Source organism: Ovis aries, chromosome 14 (assembly GCF_016772045.2).
Source record: "Ovis aries strain OAR_USU_Benz2616 breed Rambouillet chromosome 14, ARS-UI_Ramb_v3.0, whole genome shotgun sequence".
In the NCBI taxonomy this organism is placed as follows: Eukaryota; Metazoa; Chordata; class Mammalia; order Artiodactyla; family Bovidae; genus Ovis; species Ovis aries.
This window is the reverse complement of record NC_056067.1, coordinates 39,185,519-39,202,125: the sequence shown is the minus strand read 5'-3', so window position 1 is coordinate 39,202,125 and position 16,607 is coordinate 39,185,519. Positions and strand designations below refer to the sequence as shown.

The 16,607-nt window shown below is 48.6% G+C and overlaps 1 protein-coding gene across 1 annotated transcript in view; it reads left to right on the top strand.

Moving 5' to 3' along the window:
• Positions 1-16,254, top strand: part of CALB2 (calbindin 2) — a 28,202-nt gene extending 11,948 nt beyond the window's left edge. Inside the window, exons 3-11 of the mRNA XM_004015126.6 lie at positions 1,236-1,325; positions 3,966-4,046; positions 9,194-9,250; positions 9,844-9,921; positions 10,418-10,473; positions 10,790-10,829; positions 10,987-11,040; positions 11,807-11,878; positions 15,573-16,254. Coding sequence (XP_004015175.1) covers positions 1,236-1,325; positions 3,966-4,046; positions 9,194-9,250; positions 9,844-9,921; positions 10,418-10,473; positions 10,790-10,829; positions 10,987-11,040; positions 11,807-11,878; positions 15,573-15,689 — 645 coding nt within the window. The 3' untranslated portion in view covers positions 15,690-16,254. The remainder of the gene's footprint in view (positions 1-1,235; positions 1,326-3,965; positions 4,047-9,193; positions 9,251-9,843; positions 9,922-10,417; positions 10,474-10,789; positions 10,830-10,986; positions 11,041-11,806; positions 11,879-15,572) is intronic.
• The last annotated feature ends 353 nt before the right edge of the window (positions 16,255-16,607 follow it).

Sequence of the window (16,607 nt, the reverse complement as noted above, 5' to 3'; positions counted from 1 at the left end):
TACTTGTGATAGGGTCTAGGATCATTCCATGCACATCTGTAAATAAATGTAAAGCAATAAATATTGATAAGCAAACATATTGGCAAATTGAGACCAGTCCCAAAGGTTAAAGAAAAAAAAAGACAATAGAAGGGATTCAGAAAAGACTGTAAGAATTGGTAGAATTCTTCTAGGCCCAATCCTAGGAAACACACATCCACTAGAAAACCTTCAGTGAAACAAAGAAAAGGCATCAAATGCCAAAATAATTCATCATTGATTAAGGATAAGGAAGAGCTTATTAATGCAAATAATCAATCAGCAGCACCCCAAACCAAGAGAAGCTCTCAGAACTTCAAGAAGGGCTTAAATTTAAGTTAGGTGATGATGGCGCAACAGAACTTTTGAAGTTCAATGCTTTTTAGTAGTCACACTCATCTAGTGGACTATTTAAATGACCCCTCAGCTAATATAGACTTTCTCTTCACATTCTTCCAGGCCTAAAATCACAGTGGAAAGCATTGTAGAATTGCCAGTTAGTCTTTAAAGAAGAAAACAAGCAATTCCCCTTGCTCTGGTGGAGTGCCTAGAACCTACTGGGGGGCCTTGCAATAAGCTGGGCTTATTAGAAGCTGCCTCGGTAAAATGTTGGGACCTGAGTTCTCACATCTGCAATGGGAATAAATCCTCACCCTTCTGACAGACTTATCGTTTAATCCATTCCAAAGGCAGAGGGCGTGTTTACCTATGTGGTACACAGCATCTCCACGTGTCATGTTCCCCTTTGCAAATTACATGACTGAGCCTCAGAGAAGGCTTCCCTGGTGGCACAGGTGGTAAAGAGCCTGCCTGCCAAGGCAGCAGATAGAAGAGACGCGGATTCAATCCCTTGGTCAGGACGATCCCCTGGAGGAGGGCATGGCAACCCACTCTAGTATTCTTGCCTGGAGCATCCCATGGACAGAGGAGGCTGGCGGGCTACAGTCCACAGGGTCACAAAGAGTCAGACACAGCTGACACACCTCCGCAGGCATGCATGAGCCTCAAAGAAGAGAGCACTGAGAAGGAAGGACCCTGAGGAGGGAAGAGTACAGCCTTGATTACTCAGACCACTGGTTCAACCCACCTGAACACAGGTTCAACCTGTATATCTGGGGTGCAAAATAACTCCCCATCATCGCCACACCAAACGGGTGAGAGATCCCTGGTTTGAAGGGGACCTAGTGGCAAAATCAGTCCTCTTTGTCTTTCTGCAGGTGTCAAAGAGCGACAACTTAGGGGAGAAGATGAAGGAATTCATGCAGAAGTATGACAAGAACTCAGATGGGAAAATCGAGATGGCGGAGGTGAGACCTGGGGTCTAAGCTGCTTATAGTCATCAGACCTGAGTCCTAGCTGCTAAGAGCTATGTGGGAAGGGTCATCGGTTGCTTGTATCTTTCCCATGCACGAGCATCCTTCCAGGAGTCTGATGAGGTGGTGGTCTTAAAGCCCCTAGCACTCAAGCTGATCAAAGAGAACAGATGGAACTTTTTCTTTGTCTCACAAAGAAAGAGGAACAAACAAACATTGGCCTAAGACAGGGATAAAGACCTTTAATGCTCTCAGGGTCCAATAGGCACTGTAAATGTGTGATGAACTTAAGACAGAAAACAGGGTGAACACTGGGGAGTTAGGAGAGTTCGTGCCCCACCTGAAGGCATCCACAGGAGGGTGTGTGTGTGTACAATTTACATATGTAGTGTGCATAACGTTTACATATATACACACACACACATTTATATATGCATAGATAGACACATATTGCTAAAGAATAAACCGAGGCATATTAAAAATTTTAAGAGTTTCTTTCAGCAAAAATCAATTCAAATAGAGCAGTACCAACCCGAAATAGTTAGGAACATCCTACCAACAGAAGATAACAGAGACTTCTATAAAGAAGAGACCATGGCAAACAAATAAGTTCTTTGACTGGCTACAGCCTGAGTGGTTACATTATTTGGGAAAGCCAGTTGGCTGTTTTGGTTGGGTGTTTAGATTTTGGTTTGCTTAGGTAGGCTACTAAGGCATTAAGGCCACCTCAGTCTAAAGACTTCCTGTTTAACGATGGCAGAGGAGCCTGGCGGGCTACAGTCCATGGGGCTGCAAAGAGTCGGACACAACTGAGCAAGCGACGCTTTCACTTTTCATATGCATACTTATACATACACATATACATGTGCACGTGTGTGCAGGCCTAACCAAGCTCTTCTGGAAATCAGTTTGCCACCCATGGTCAAGGGGTCCAGAATGACAAAGGAGGACATAGTCCTTCTGGGGTGGACTGGTTACCGTGGTGCCTGAAGGCAGTGCCCAGGAAGCAGATATTGAGACAGAGATTCAAGTGGGTAGGACTTCAAGAGAAGGGAAGAGAGAGCAGCAGGAAAGGGAAGAGGAAGAAGCCAAGCAAGGGTGTGGTCTCAGCTGATCCCATGGGGGCCTCTGGAGGGTGGACTGTGCCACAGAGCTGGTCCCACCTTGAAATAAGGGGTGGAATGGTGGTCCTTTGAACCCCTATGTCAATCAGGTATTGGATGTAGGCTGCCCACTCCAGGATGGGGGTTGGAGGGGAGGATGGCTGAGGCAGCCCATTTGGTGGAGGGCAGTTCTCCTGGGCAGCTATGAGCCACTAGCTCACAGCCTTCTCAGCAGCTGAGGGATGGCCCACCAGCCTAGTTGAAGGGGATCTGCAAAAGGCACCAAGGCCATCCACTATAGAAGCCTAAAGTAAAGGTGGTGGGACATCCTGACTCAGATAGGCTTAAACCAGGGGTCAGCAGGCCTTTTCTGTAAAGATACAGACTATGGTCAATGGTTCAGAGTTTGCAAGCTGTACAGTCTCTGTCTTGACTCTTCAACTCTGCCACTGTGGCACAAAAGCAACCACAAACAGTATGTAAATAAATGGGCCCTGGCACGCTCCAGTGCAAGTTTCTTTACAGAAAAAGGCAAAGCAATTTGAGACGGGTGGTTGCTAGTACACAGGGGACCCTTTTGGGGGTGATGGAGAGCCAGATTTGGCTCATGGGCTATAATACACTGACTCTTGGCTTAAACTGTAAGAGACTCCTAAGGAGAAAGGCCATTAGAAGGGTTGGCTGGTGGTGAAAGAGGCCAGGTCTCCAGCCTGGCTTCTCTGCAGTTCTCCTGGTTCTGTTCTCTGCCCCACAACGGCTTCATCCCCAGGCTGGATAAGAAAGCTAGCTACAGCAGTTCCAGACATCACATCCAGATGCAGAAAGGACCCACCTCACTGGTCCCTGATAAAAGCAAGGAAACCTTTCCCAGGAGTGCCCTCAGCAGACCTCCCCTCACATTTCATTGGTCAGGACTAGGTCACTCCTACCCAAAAGCCAATCACTGGCCAGGGAAATGAGATTATTACGTTTAACTGAGACTGATTAGGATTTGCCTGTGACTCCAGCATGCTGGGAGCAGAGAAGGTGGTGGGGGGAGCCAATGGCACATCCTGCATTTTTTTAAAAACCAGATTTGTTTGCAGTATAATTTATATACAGTAAGCAGCATCAATTTGAACTATAAAATTCCATGAGTTTAGATAGCTGTATACAGCCGCAATCAAAATACAGCATCTCCATCACCCCAAAAAGGGTTCTCTGAGCACCAGCAACCACCCATCTCAGACTGCTTTGCATTTTCTAGAATTGCATATCTATGGAATCATTTAAGTATTCCTTTGAGTCTTAATACATGCATTTTAAAGTGGCACCACTTTTGGTCCCTCCAGCTACTCATACCCAGAGGGTTGGGGGCCCCCAGAAGCGCTTCTTAGAAAATCCTTCTTCCCATTTAAAGGGCTGCCAGCCCCCATTTCCAAGGAAGGAAGCAAAATGGAACAAAATGTGGCTCCATGCTGCCTGGCACTGGCTGTTCTCTGTCCTTCCCCGGCAGGGCTCTAATGTTACTGTCACTCTCTGATCCCCACAGCTGGCACAGATCCTGCCGACCGAGGAGAACTTCCTTCTGTGCTTCAGGCAGCACGTGGGCTCCAGCACCGAGTTTATGGAGGTGAGACCAAGGCGCTGCCTTCTCTCTTGCACACTGGGGCCTGCCTTTCCCTCACATTCAGAGACAGGCCCACCCTATGCCTAGTAGTGGTCTCTGGAAGATACCAAACCCCTTCTGAGTAGCTCAGCTACTCAAAGTGTGCTCTGTGGACCAGGAGCATCAGTGTCACCAGTAACTGGGTGCTTGTTACAAATGCCGAGTCCCTGACCCGCTGAATCAGAATCTACATTTTAACAAGATCCCCAGGTGATGCGTGTGCACATTACAGTGTGGAGGATAGGTGAGAAGTGAGCTTGGGTAAAGTACCTTTTTGCGTCCCTTGTGTGGTTCAGCTGGTAAAGAATCCGCCTGCAATGCAGGAGACCTGGGTTCGATCCCTGGGTTAGGAAGATCCCCTGGATGAAGGGAAAGGCTACCCACTCCAGTACTCTGGCCTGGAGAATTTCATGGCTGTAGAGTCCATGGGGTCACAAAGAGTCGGACACGACTGAGCGACTTTCACTTCACTCCACTAAGTACCTTTGGGAAATCATGTGTACACTCCGCATCCCGTCGGTGTCTGACACAGATGTTTGCATACTACAGGCTCTAGGAAGTCCTGCAGTAAACAGACCGGCTTACTCAGTTTGCTTCTAGGCTCTTCCATGTTTTCTCCTCACTCAATAGCATTAGTGTTCCTAGAATTCAGAGTTCCAAGAAGCATTCTGGGAAAGGATGGATTCAGCTACCACTCTAAAACTGAAAAAGGCCGGTGAGAATCCCAGTGTCCAGTACCTTCCAGGCTTGAGCTTTGACTGTGCTCATGGCTTCACTGTCCATCTTCAAAGGGACGTGGCCATCTCTGCAGTAGGGACTCTCTGAGATCTTCATGTGAACAGGACAAGGAAACTCAAGTGTCTTCTGAGTAATATTCAAATAGATTGAACCATGAGAAACTGCTCATATTTAATCACTCTTTATTTACAAAAATTGGAAATTCCTTACAGTTTAACCAAATATATTACTAATCCAGCAAACTACCAAATATTTTCTGCTATTTTTCTGGGGCTCTGCACCCTAGCCCCTCAACGTATGTGTCCGTCAAGGTGAGATTCAACTCATCCCCTCATCATCCCCGCATATACACACACACACACACACACACACACACACACACACTCTGCCTGCTGTGATAACTAACTGGCCTTCAACACAACTCCAGTTGCCATTTGTAATGTTAAATCCATTTCCAGCCACCGGTAATCTCCTGTCTGTGATTCACTGCTTAAGAATGACTGGAGAGACAGTCCAGAAACACACATGGCAGTAAGTTCCCCACACGGATGGAAAGTCAGTTAGAAATAATGGATTCTCAGGGTAGAAGACTCATTTTTTTAAGTGGCAGCGTGCCTAAGCATTAGATATGGGTTTAATTTTACGGTGCTTTAAAGGATTTTCTCCGGTTTTTTCAAGATGGCAAAATCCCATAAGCCGGTAATTTGACATGCTGGATTCTGTTCTTAGCGCCCCCCTTGCCTGTCTAGAAGGAGAAGTTGCATATACATAGAACTTGTCAGGGGGCGATTATCATGAGTGTCAATGTTCTGTCTATAGATAAGGGACTTCCCTAGTGGTCTAGTGGTTAAGACTCTGCGGTTCCACTGCAGGGGCACAGGTTCCATCCCTGGTCAGAGAGCTAAGATCCCACCTGCCACATTGTGTGGCCAAAAAAGAGAAAAGAAAAGGGAGCATTTATACCCTGATTGCTCCTTTCTCCATAGGGTGGCAGCCAGACACTGGCTCTGTTCCACTTATGATCAGGAAAACGGGGATGACAGCTTACAGGGTATAGAGAGGCCTAAAGAGGAGCAAAACAAAACCCAAACCCACCCGCCCCCCTCTAAATCATCAGTGGTTTCTTTCTGTGTGGTTGACATGGTTCCATGTTTTACCTGTCTTTATCCTTTAAGCTGAGCCCAGCTTAACTACCAATCCCTGCCCCATCCCACAAGTTTCCAGGAACCCCACTGCCTTACAGGACGATCCCCTCCTGGGGTTGTCCATTGGCTCCATCTCTGTCGGCTAGAAACCTGAAAAGGCCCCTCTGTAGCCCCGAAGGCCTCATGCTCTCGGATGGTTTCCATCCCACTGCTCAGAACAACATTTTAATTCCTAATTTTAGTGACACCTCCAGATTTCTTTGCGATTTCACAAAGCCCGGGTCTCTTGAACTCTTATCCTTGAATGGGAAGAGAACAATGACCCACTGATGGCCGCACACAAAGTACTGGAAGGGGAGAGACGCCCAGCATGAGGCCACAGGGCTGCGGTGGACCCAGGGAGGGAAGGCAGACCTGCTGGCAGGCTCTCACTCTGACGGCAGCTGAATGCCTTGCTTCCTGTGAACACTGGAGTCCCTTCAGGTTATCCCCCCTCAGGCAATTTGGGGGGCATCTGACTTTTCTCCCAGTCAAGACTCAACCTAGAAACCAAATTCTAATGCACTCGATGCATGCAGGCGGTTGGTGAAGTCATATTTGAAAATCTGCACATATTTCTTTGTGCTTAACTCAAGGGTGGGCTTTCAGAGCATGAGACGGAATATTTTGATGGTGCTGGGCATTTCTTTCCCCAAACAAAGTTCTCTTCCCAAGTCAAAAGCTATCTGTCCAAATTTCATGTAGAATAAGTCTACAAGCAACATAACTTTCCATAAAACCAGGATCAAAATTTTTGAGTCACTGCTATATCAAAGAGTTGGGCACAACTGAGCGACTGAACAAGACAAAACTTATACCGTGAGAGTCACAGCCTAGTTTGGTGGAAGGGAGGAAAGATCCTCACACAGCTCCCAATAAAAGGGGGACATGCCATAGACAGGTGAATATGTGGTACATACATACCACACACATGTATACGGAGTATTACTCAGCCATAAATTAGAGAGCAATAATGCCCTTTGAAGCTGTATGGATAGAGAAAGAGATGATCATACCAACTGAAGTCAGAAAGAGAAGGACAAATACCATATGACATCACTTACATGTGAAATCTAAAATATGACCCAAATCAACTTATCTATGAGAGAGAAACAGACTCCCAGACACAGAAAACAGACTTGTGGTTGCCAAGGGGGAGGCGAGGGGGGCAGGCATGGACTGGGAGCTTGGGATTAGCAGATGCAAACTATTATATATGGAATAGATAAACTATATAGCGTAAGCCCCTGTATTTACAGGGAACTGTATTTATTATCCTCTGATAAACCACAATAGGAAAAAACATGAGAAAGAACGTGTGTGTGTGTGTGTGTGTATAAACTGAATGTATAACTGAATCATGATGCTATACACCCAAACTAACACAATATTTTAAATCAACTCTAATGAAAACAATTTTTTTTAAGTGGAGGAGTTAGGGATGCAGGAGATCAAATCTGGGAAAAGAATGAGTGCCTGCTGACTCTTAGAAAAATCAAGTGTTGCTGGTGTCTAGGTGTGCTGTTTGGGGCTAGGGGAGAAGGGAGTGAAAATTAAGGGAAGACGACTTGAAAGAAAATCTAAGAACTGTGGTCAGGCACCAAAACAGACCAAAGTTTAGGGAAACAGGGTTCCCTGGGCCTCTTTGCACAGATACACCCACGTGCATCACCACCACCCCTCAACATGGCATTCCGTCCTCCCGCCAGATGGCTTCGGTTTCAGGACAGCTGTACTCAGGACCAGATTTTTTCAGGACCACTCTATTAGTTACCTATTGCTATGTAACAAATTGCCCCCTCAAACTTACCAGCCTAAGGCCACAAACATTTTATCATCTCTCAGTTTCTGTGGAAATTTGGTAAAGCTCAGGCAAGTGGCTCTGGCTCAGAGTCAAGATGTCAGCAGGGCAGCAGTCATCTGAAGGCTCGACTGGGGCTGGAAGCTGCCCCTCCGGGATGGCAGTCACCTGTGGCTGTTGGCAAGGGGCCTCAGGTGCTCCCTCCATGTATCTTTCTATGGTGCTGCTTGAGTGTCCTTACACCATGGCACCTGGCTTCCTCCAGAGTGAGTGACCCAAGGGGGAGAACAAGAAGGCAGCCTCACTGCCGTTATGACTTCGTCTGGGAAGCCGTAATGGCCACATCTGCCATATTCTATTCATTAGAAGTGAGTCGCCGAGTTCAGGCCACCTTCAAGGAGAAGGGAATTAGGGAGGTGGAGAGTTCATGGACAGTTTAACCTTTCCAACTGTTTCTCCTGTTTCTCCTGCGTAATGTCTGCACCTGCTCAGATGGATAGTACGGAGAGGAAAGAGGTGGTCAGAACCACATCACCTGCTGAAGCTCTGTTTCTCTCTGATCCTCCAGATGCTGTGGTCAGCAGGCAGTTCCCTGGTTTCTCACAGGGACCCAATGCATGCAGCAACTAACTGGGTCTCAGATCAGAGCCCAGAACCAGTAACGGAGCAAACTCCAGGGAGGGACTGATGGCCAGGCGTAGGTCACATGTCTACCTCTGGAGACTGGTCAGCCCTTCTTGAACCATGTGTACTGAGCACGAGAGAGGGGTAGCTTCCTAAAAAACGAAGGAAGAGGGGATGATTTTTATCAGAAAGATGGCAGAGTGGCCTTGGGATAGTCTAAACAAACTGATTACACTACCAATTCTGTTCCATCCTCAGACATGGCTGCCACAGGCCTCGCGACAAGGGGCAGAGGACACAGTACAGTGAGGAGTAACCGGAATCTGTTTCTGCCCCTCCAGAGGGGTCTTACCCTTGCCCCCAGGGCCCGCACAGAGAATGAGGCTTCCAGAACCGTGAAAGAACACTCAATACACCCACAACAAAAACAGGGTCCACAGATCCTAGTGCTAGTCCTAGTAAAATCCGCCTGGCTGGGATCTAAGGAAACTAACCCTGGCTACAAGATGATCGTGAAGCCGGTTAGAGTAGGCAGACCCTGTCCCAGCAAGGCTGTTTTTCTCCTCTATGTGACCTTGGCCAAGACACTTGCCCTCATTTCTTCATCTGCAAAATGGAAGGCACTGGGCTAAACTATCTCAATGTCCCCATCCCACTGTGATATTCTTGAATATGGAGACCCAGCCTGGCCCGCTAGACAGAGATGGAGGGAAGCTTATAGGTGTGGATAAACCTTTGTGAATAGGTTGACATTCCCGTTGCAGGCCTGGCGGAAGTATGACACAGACAGAAGCGGCTACATTGAAGCCAATGAGCTCAAGGTAGGATGGGCCTTGTCAGGGAAGGTGTAGAAAGATGGAGAATGGGCCTGAGGCCCACGTGGTGGTGGGCTTAAGGAACCTGGGGAGGGAGGAGATGTTGGGTGAGGAAGTTGGGTGTGTGGCCTGATCAGGGATACCCAGGCCTGGCTCTGAATGGTTGGACGTATTCGGCCATGTGAAATCAGCAACCTGGAGCTGCCAGGTCACAGAGTACAACCAGTTCACACTCCTCAGCACATCAGTGCCCAGAACAGGCATCCTCAAAGTCTTCCAGCAGTTTGGCCTTCTGGCTTGTATGTCTACCAAACTCGAGACCCAGGGATCTCCAGGCATGACTTAGCATGTGTTCTGAGCTCTCTGAGGAGCCAGAGCCGGTTTCTACCACCTGTCCTATGGGATGAGGTTGCATTTAGCAGCTCCTGCCTCCTTTGGGATTACTCCACGAGCATTAGGGGGTGAGGGGATTATGAGGGCTGCAAGCTACGCAAATGATGAGCTTCAGAAAGCAAGATCAAGTGACTGAAGGAACAAGTAAGTGAGTCAGGGGCAGAGAGACTGGGTCAGGAGCTCTGAAGAGGCCTTTCCTATTCCAGGGATTCCTGTCTGATCTGCTGAAGAAGGCGAACCGACCATATGATGAACCCAAGCTCCAAGAGTACACCCAAACCATAGTGAGTGGCCAGGGCACAGGACATGGGACCCAAATCGGTGGGATTTGGGGTTTGCGGGGTCATTAGTTGGCTGATTCTTCAGCCGGGGAAAAGTGACTCCCAGTGGCAGCTGGCAAGAGAGATGCCAGTTCATGGCCCCAGCACCTTCTCTCTGAGGTTCCCACTCAGCCAGATGCTCCTGGGCCACAGTAAGACCAGAGCATCTGTTTGTGTGACAGCCTCCACAGCTCCAGGGGAGGGTAAACTTGGAGAGGGGGGCCTTCAGTGTTGGCCTCTGTCCTCTGCCGCCCTGTCCCTCAGAAAGGGGAGAGGAGAGCCATGCCCAAGGCCCTGCTGATTTAACCCATGCTGCTCCCTGCCTCCAGGCGGCCTCAGAGGACACATGAGCATGCTCTGCCATGTTCCTCCCTCTCCAGTACAGGGGATGGCGGGTCAAGGTCTCACATGAGAGAAGGTCAGAGCAAGTAATCCAAGCACCACTTTCTGTCCCCAACAGCTACGGATGTTTGACTTGAATGGGGATGGCAAACTGGGCCTCTCGGAGATGTCCCGGTAAGTGCCCGACCTCACTCACCCCAGCATCACTTTTCACAAGACCCTGGCAGATAATCCCTGGGCTACCATTTCATCACCAAGATCAACCAGTGGGGAAAGTGACAGGTCAGGTGTCCCAAAGCTCAAATCAAAGTTAGATCAAATAGTGATCAGCATCACCTCAATGTCCCATCTCCCTCTCTTTTGAACTTTCCTCTGAAGTGCTCAGAAATCGTTTCTGTAACTACAGATACTACCTCTGCATCCCCCCAGGTCCTCATTGTCCCTGCCTCTGCTCTAGCTCCTAATTACTGCTCTAACATTATCTTTCCAGACTCTTGCCTGTACAGGAAAACTTCCTGCTTAAATTTCAGGTAAACGAGCGACTTTGCTTTTCCTCGATTCCTCCCTTCCCCTCATCCCGCTAAGCTCACCCTTCCTCAAAACACACACACACACACACACACACACACACACACACACACACTCTGCAGAGCTTGGCTTCCGTCTTTAATACCTTGGGCCTTCTAGGGCATGAAGCTGACCTCGGAGGAGTTCAACGCGATCTTCACATTTTATGACAAGGTAAGATAAGAGGGCAGTGTGGATGGAAAAGCAGGAGGCCCATCCCAGTCACCCCCCCACCACCAGAATGCTCACCTTGGTCCTTAGAAGTAAACAAGCTGTTGGAGCCACAGTCTGGGCCATGCAGTTCCTTCCTGTCCCTTTGGATTCCCTGCAGCACCTTCTGCTGTACGAGAAGATAAATGTCCTTAAGAACGTGTGGCTTGTGGGACCCAAGGTTTTGGTTCCTTCAAAGTACAGGAAAGAATAGCTCGTGGAAGGGAAGAGGGTCATGCCCAGGACTAGGATGCAATTACACTGTTGGGGCCCAAAGGCAGGAGGTGCTTAGTACTGCCCCCCTGGTGCCAGGCCATCACCTTGCTGTCCTTCTAGGAAGTGGGGAGTGAGAGGCCCTCTGTACCACTGTCACCCCTCTCTTAGCTGCCCTTGCCTCATGACTCCAGTGGTTTTCCTTAGAACTACAGGTTTGGGGTAAATAGCCCCATGTTATCCTGACATACTATTGCGGGATTCAACACCCAGGGAGTTAGCAAAATGCTTCTTGAACCTCATTTACATTTTCAACGCAAATGTAAAATACCAGAAGGGAAGGTTGCCAGCAGTTTGCCCTGCGCCCTCACGTTGCTGCAGTGACTGGCAAAGTCAGAAGTGACATGTTATTTGGGCACCTCTTTTGCTCGGAGTAAAGACCCTTAGCAAAGCTAGACTCTGGTCAGGGGTTAGCATGAGTTTTGAGGCTCTGTGCTGACCCTTGGCTCCCTTCCAGGACGGAAGTGGCTACATTGATGAGAATGAACTGGACGCCCTCCTGAAGGATCTGTATGAGAAAAACAAGAAGGTGAGGGGCTGAGCCCAGAGGTGGGGTGCTGTCACGCAGGTGGTGTGGAAGTGGGAAGGCTGGCCAAGGAGTCTATCTTGCTCCCCTCTGATTACCCCTAACAAGGCAACAGCAGTTTTTTGGGGTTCTTTTCATGGTTGATTTTTTTTTCAATACACGTACCAAAGTTTGCCACCTTAACCACTTTTAAGTGTTCAGCTCAGTGGCATCAAGTACATTCACAGCATTCTGCAACCATCCCCACCGGCCAGCACTCTTTCTGTCTCCCCAGAATTAAAGTCTGTACCCAGTAAATGGTAACTCCCACTTGCTGCCTGCCCCCAGCCACGGGCACTCACCATTCTACATTCTGTCTTTGTGAATCTCACCGCTCTAGACACTTCATACAAGTGGAGTCATACAGCATTTGTCTTCCGTGTCTGGCTTATTTCACTTCATGTGACTTCCTCAAGGTTCATCCATGTTATAGTATATGTCAGAATTTCCTTCCTTTTTAAGGCTGAATAACGTAGTGTCTCTCCCACATTTTATCTGTTCGTCCACAGACAGACACGTGGGTTGCCCCCACCTGCTGACTGATGTCAACAACGCAGCTATGAGGCCATGGCAGCTTCGACGTGGCACACTTCTTAGAAGTGTCAGTTATGTGGCCCAAAAAAAAAAGACTTTTACACTAGGAGAGATTTGGAGGAGCAGGGCCAGTGGGAGTTGAGGGTATTCTGAATTGACTCTAGAATCTTGAGCTGGGGAAGGGGCTAACAGAAGTCCCTGACAAATTTGTTCCCTGGAAGGAAAGGCTGGGAACTGGACTCCATTACTTTGGTCATGTTGCCTCTTGGGCAGTCCCCAGCGGCTCATCTCGGTTCCCAGGATGGGAGGACACAGGCCAAAGAGGAACCAGGAGACAAGTCTTGGCAGCATCTTCCTCCACCTCCTGGAAAATGTCTTTCTCTGAGCAAATAGCTTTTTTGCTGCTTTCTTTAATTAGATGATGAGTGATCTATAATTCCCCACGTTGTCTAACTGCCTGGGCAGTCAGGCAAGAACTAAATTTAACTCCTAATTTCAGGGAAAAAAATCCATCGTGGCTGCTGAATCAATCTGTCTCCCTTTCCAAGTGTCTTCTGACCTCTTTATCTTTATCCTGAATATCATCCTTTTCTTTCACCCTGTTTATTTTTTTTTAATGTTACCTATAATAGCTTTTTGAAGGAGGCAGAAAATAAATCATATGCAAATACTTCCTAGGAAGAAGGAATTACTCATCACGTGCCTGAACTTGGCAAACTTTTTCCTGCTACCAAACTCTAGGAGAAAATCGTTTGTGTATCCTTATGTGTTCAAGGGATGTTGGGCATCATAATGAAAAATATGCTTAACTGTAATTGGAATAATGAGGTATAGTTTTTCTCCATATGACCCTACGTTACGCCTGAGGCTGATGGGCCTTGAGGGCAGGCATTAAATCTTGGGAGAGACCTGAATTCCGTGGTCATCACCTAACTAGGCTCTTCCCTGATTCCCACAAAAGACAACTCATATGGCTACACAGCTTGACTTTCTGAGATGTGCAAACAAACAAAAAGTCAGGTGTTGTGGTTAAGAAAAATTCTGAAAGTTAGAGAACAAGGATATTAATAAAGTGGTTTACCTGGGAACCTTCCACCAGCACTAACCACCAGACTTAGCACATGGAGGTCAAGAAAAAGGAATCAGTAGAGAGAGCTACATGCCTGTAAATAGCCTGAGCTGGGAAGGGAACGACCGCTTTTAGGTGACCCCACATGGCAGAGGCACGTGCCATTTTGGTGGTGCCTCCATGGGCCGTGTGGAGAAGGCGGTGGCACCCCACTCCAGCACTCTCGCCTCGAAAATCCCAGGGGTGGAGGAGCCTGGTGGGCTGCAGTCTGTGGGGTCGTTATGAGTCGGACACGACTGAGTGACTTCACTTTCACTTTTCACTTTCATGCATTGGAGAAGGAAATGGCAACCCACTCCAATGTTCTTGCCTGGAGAATCCCAGGGACGGGGGAGCCTGGTGGGCTGCCATCTATGGGGTCTCCGAGAGTCGGACACAACTGAAGTAACCTAGCAGCAGCAGCAGAACATGGACAGTGAATCGGTTTCGAAGCAGATTAATGTCTGAGGCTCCTGCAGGACAGGCTGATGGGCTCAAACGTTGACATGTTCTTAGCATTCCTAAGACAACTGCAACTGCTAAAGCCTTCCCCAGCTTCACACAGTGCTTCTAGACACAGAAAGGAAGCAGCCTCTTCCCTTCATTCTGCTTGAACTTCGCAGGCCATGCTGAATGAGAGGATTTTCTCAGGCTTGTGGTTGATATATGGGGTCCCTTCCTTGGCTCCTGATTGAGGGATAGGTCACTCAGGCACACCTCAGTGTTATGGACTAGGTGACATTTCCAGGAACTTCACAACTTTAGGGAAGTTAGAGATGTTTGCAAAGTGCCTTGGGACTGGCTGGTAGCACAAACCCAGAGATCAGTCATGTGAGGAGATGTCACCAAAGAACACAATAAAAGACTGACCCTCCAGCACTGAGTACCGGTGAGCCAGGTAAAGAATTACACAGCCTTCAGGACTCAGGGGCCTGAGACTGTCTGTGGCTGTAGGGTTGGTTCCCTCCTTTAGCCAATACCTCAGTCTTCACACCTCAGTTTTCTCATGGGGATAATGACCCATTAATGTAGAAGTATTAAAAAAAATAATAATAAGATCTGCCAACAGGTTCAATACAAGAGGAGGAGAAGGGGAAAGGAAGGAAAGAGGGAGGGGAGGATGAAGGAAAGAGGTGTAGAGGGGAAGAAGAAGGGAAAGAAAAAGAAAATTGCTTAAGTGATTTTCCAATGATGATGACTTTGCTGTATTTCAGTACTACTGGCTCTTTGCATCCAAAGCAACACAAGGCGTATCAGATGCTGGTGTTCTGCCTAGTGCTGGCCTCCAAAATCCCACGGACAGAGGAGCCTGGCAGGCTACAGTCCATAGGGCCTCAAAGAGTCGGACATGACTGGATGACTATCACTTTCAGTTTTCCATTTTATATGAGACCATGAGTCACCTGTCTTAGAGCCTCTGAAGGCCTCAAGGTGTCCGTGAACAAGGAGTAGGCTAGTAGGCTTTGCCCCTGGAGGAGAGAGGAATTAGAATTCCTTGTTCCGCTGGGTGAGGCTTAGCGCAAAGACAAAACCATGGAGTTTCCCTGGCATTCTCTTTCTTACCCAAAGGGACCCAGCAGACTGAGTGAATGGAAGCCCAGTGAGGTAGAGGAATTTAGCGAAGCTGTATGTAGATACTGACTGGTGTCAATAGCTGCTGTTTGGCGAGCATGCTGAGTGTCAGGGACTGCGCTCGATGCTATTTACATTCATTTCTCATCTAATCATCATAACACCTCAGTGAGGCAGACTTATTCCTTATTACAGATGAGGCAGCTGAGACTTAGAAAAAGCTGAATACTTTCCCCAAGGCAATGCAGCTAGTAAGTGAAAGGGAGAGCATTTTAACCCAGGGCTTTCTGACCCCAAAGCCCATGCTCGGTATGCCTCTCAGCTACTTGCACTGAGATGGGATAAGGGAAAGGTTCTGGTGAATGAACAGGAGGGCCATTTGGGGAGGGGGGGTGGGGGCACCTTCCTCTGAACCTGCTCATAACCTCTCCCTCTGTCTCCCAGGAAATGAACATCCAGCAGCTCACCAGCTACAGAAAGAGCGTCATGTCCTTGGCTGAGGCAGGAAAGCTCTACCGCAAGGACTTGGAGATTGTCCTCTGCAGTGAGCCCCCCCTGTAAAACAGGGGTGGGGGCTGCTTCTCCACCTCCCCCTCAAACCTGCCCCTGCTGCCCTGCCGCTGCCACCCAGACCCAGAGATCCTGAGCATCCCTGTGACTGTCCCTGCCACCTGCACATGCCAGCCTGCAGAGCAGGAAAGGAGAATGGAGAAGGGGCTGCTGCCAGGCCCCCTGGAGCCCCCTGCAACCCCACCCTGGCTGACCGGGCACAGCACTCTGTGCAGGGGGGCACCAACCTCATGGGAGGTGGGCGGGGGCACGGACGGGGGTCCCTGGTTCTCTTTGCTGTGATGCATGAGCTCACTCGCTGTATGATTTAGACGTCTATGTCCAACAGAGTGGACCCTCTCCTCCGCCTCTCCCCCATGCCACCGGCCACCCCGACCCCCCAGGCCCCATTGCCCCACCTCGCTAATGGTGTAGCTGTCTCTCCAAGCTCCTTGTTCGTGGTGGGCGTCAGCCTTGTCCTTTTCTTGATGCAGTGTGCACCTTTTCCCTTTGGGTTTCTTGTTTACCAAAGAAGAGTTTACAGACAATAAAATGTTCTCCTGTGGAAGCTCTCCCAGTTCTGGCCAAGTGGTCAACTTTCTCTCTAGAGCCAACTCTTGACAAAGAGAGAGCCTGTTCTCAAGTGAGTGGGGATGCTGGGGGGAACCACCCAACCGGGGTGTAAGCACTGGAAGCAAGGGCACAGGACCCCGGGGCTCTGGCTCACCCTTGCCACGCACCACCTGCTCTCCATCAACCTGTCGTTTTTCTGCTCCGTGTTTGCTTCTAGGTTTCTGAGATCATAACAGCAGTTATCAGTTCACTGCAAATTCACTAAATGCCAGGTATTGTGAAAAACAGCTCACCTGCAGTGTCTCTCAGTCCCTGGAGAGGGGTGCTGTGACTGTCTCCATGAACAGATGAGGAAAA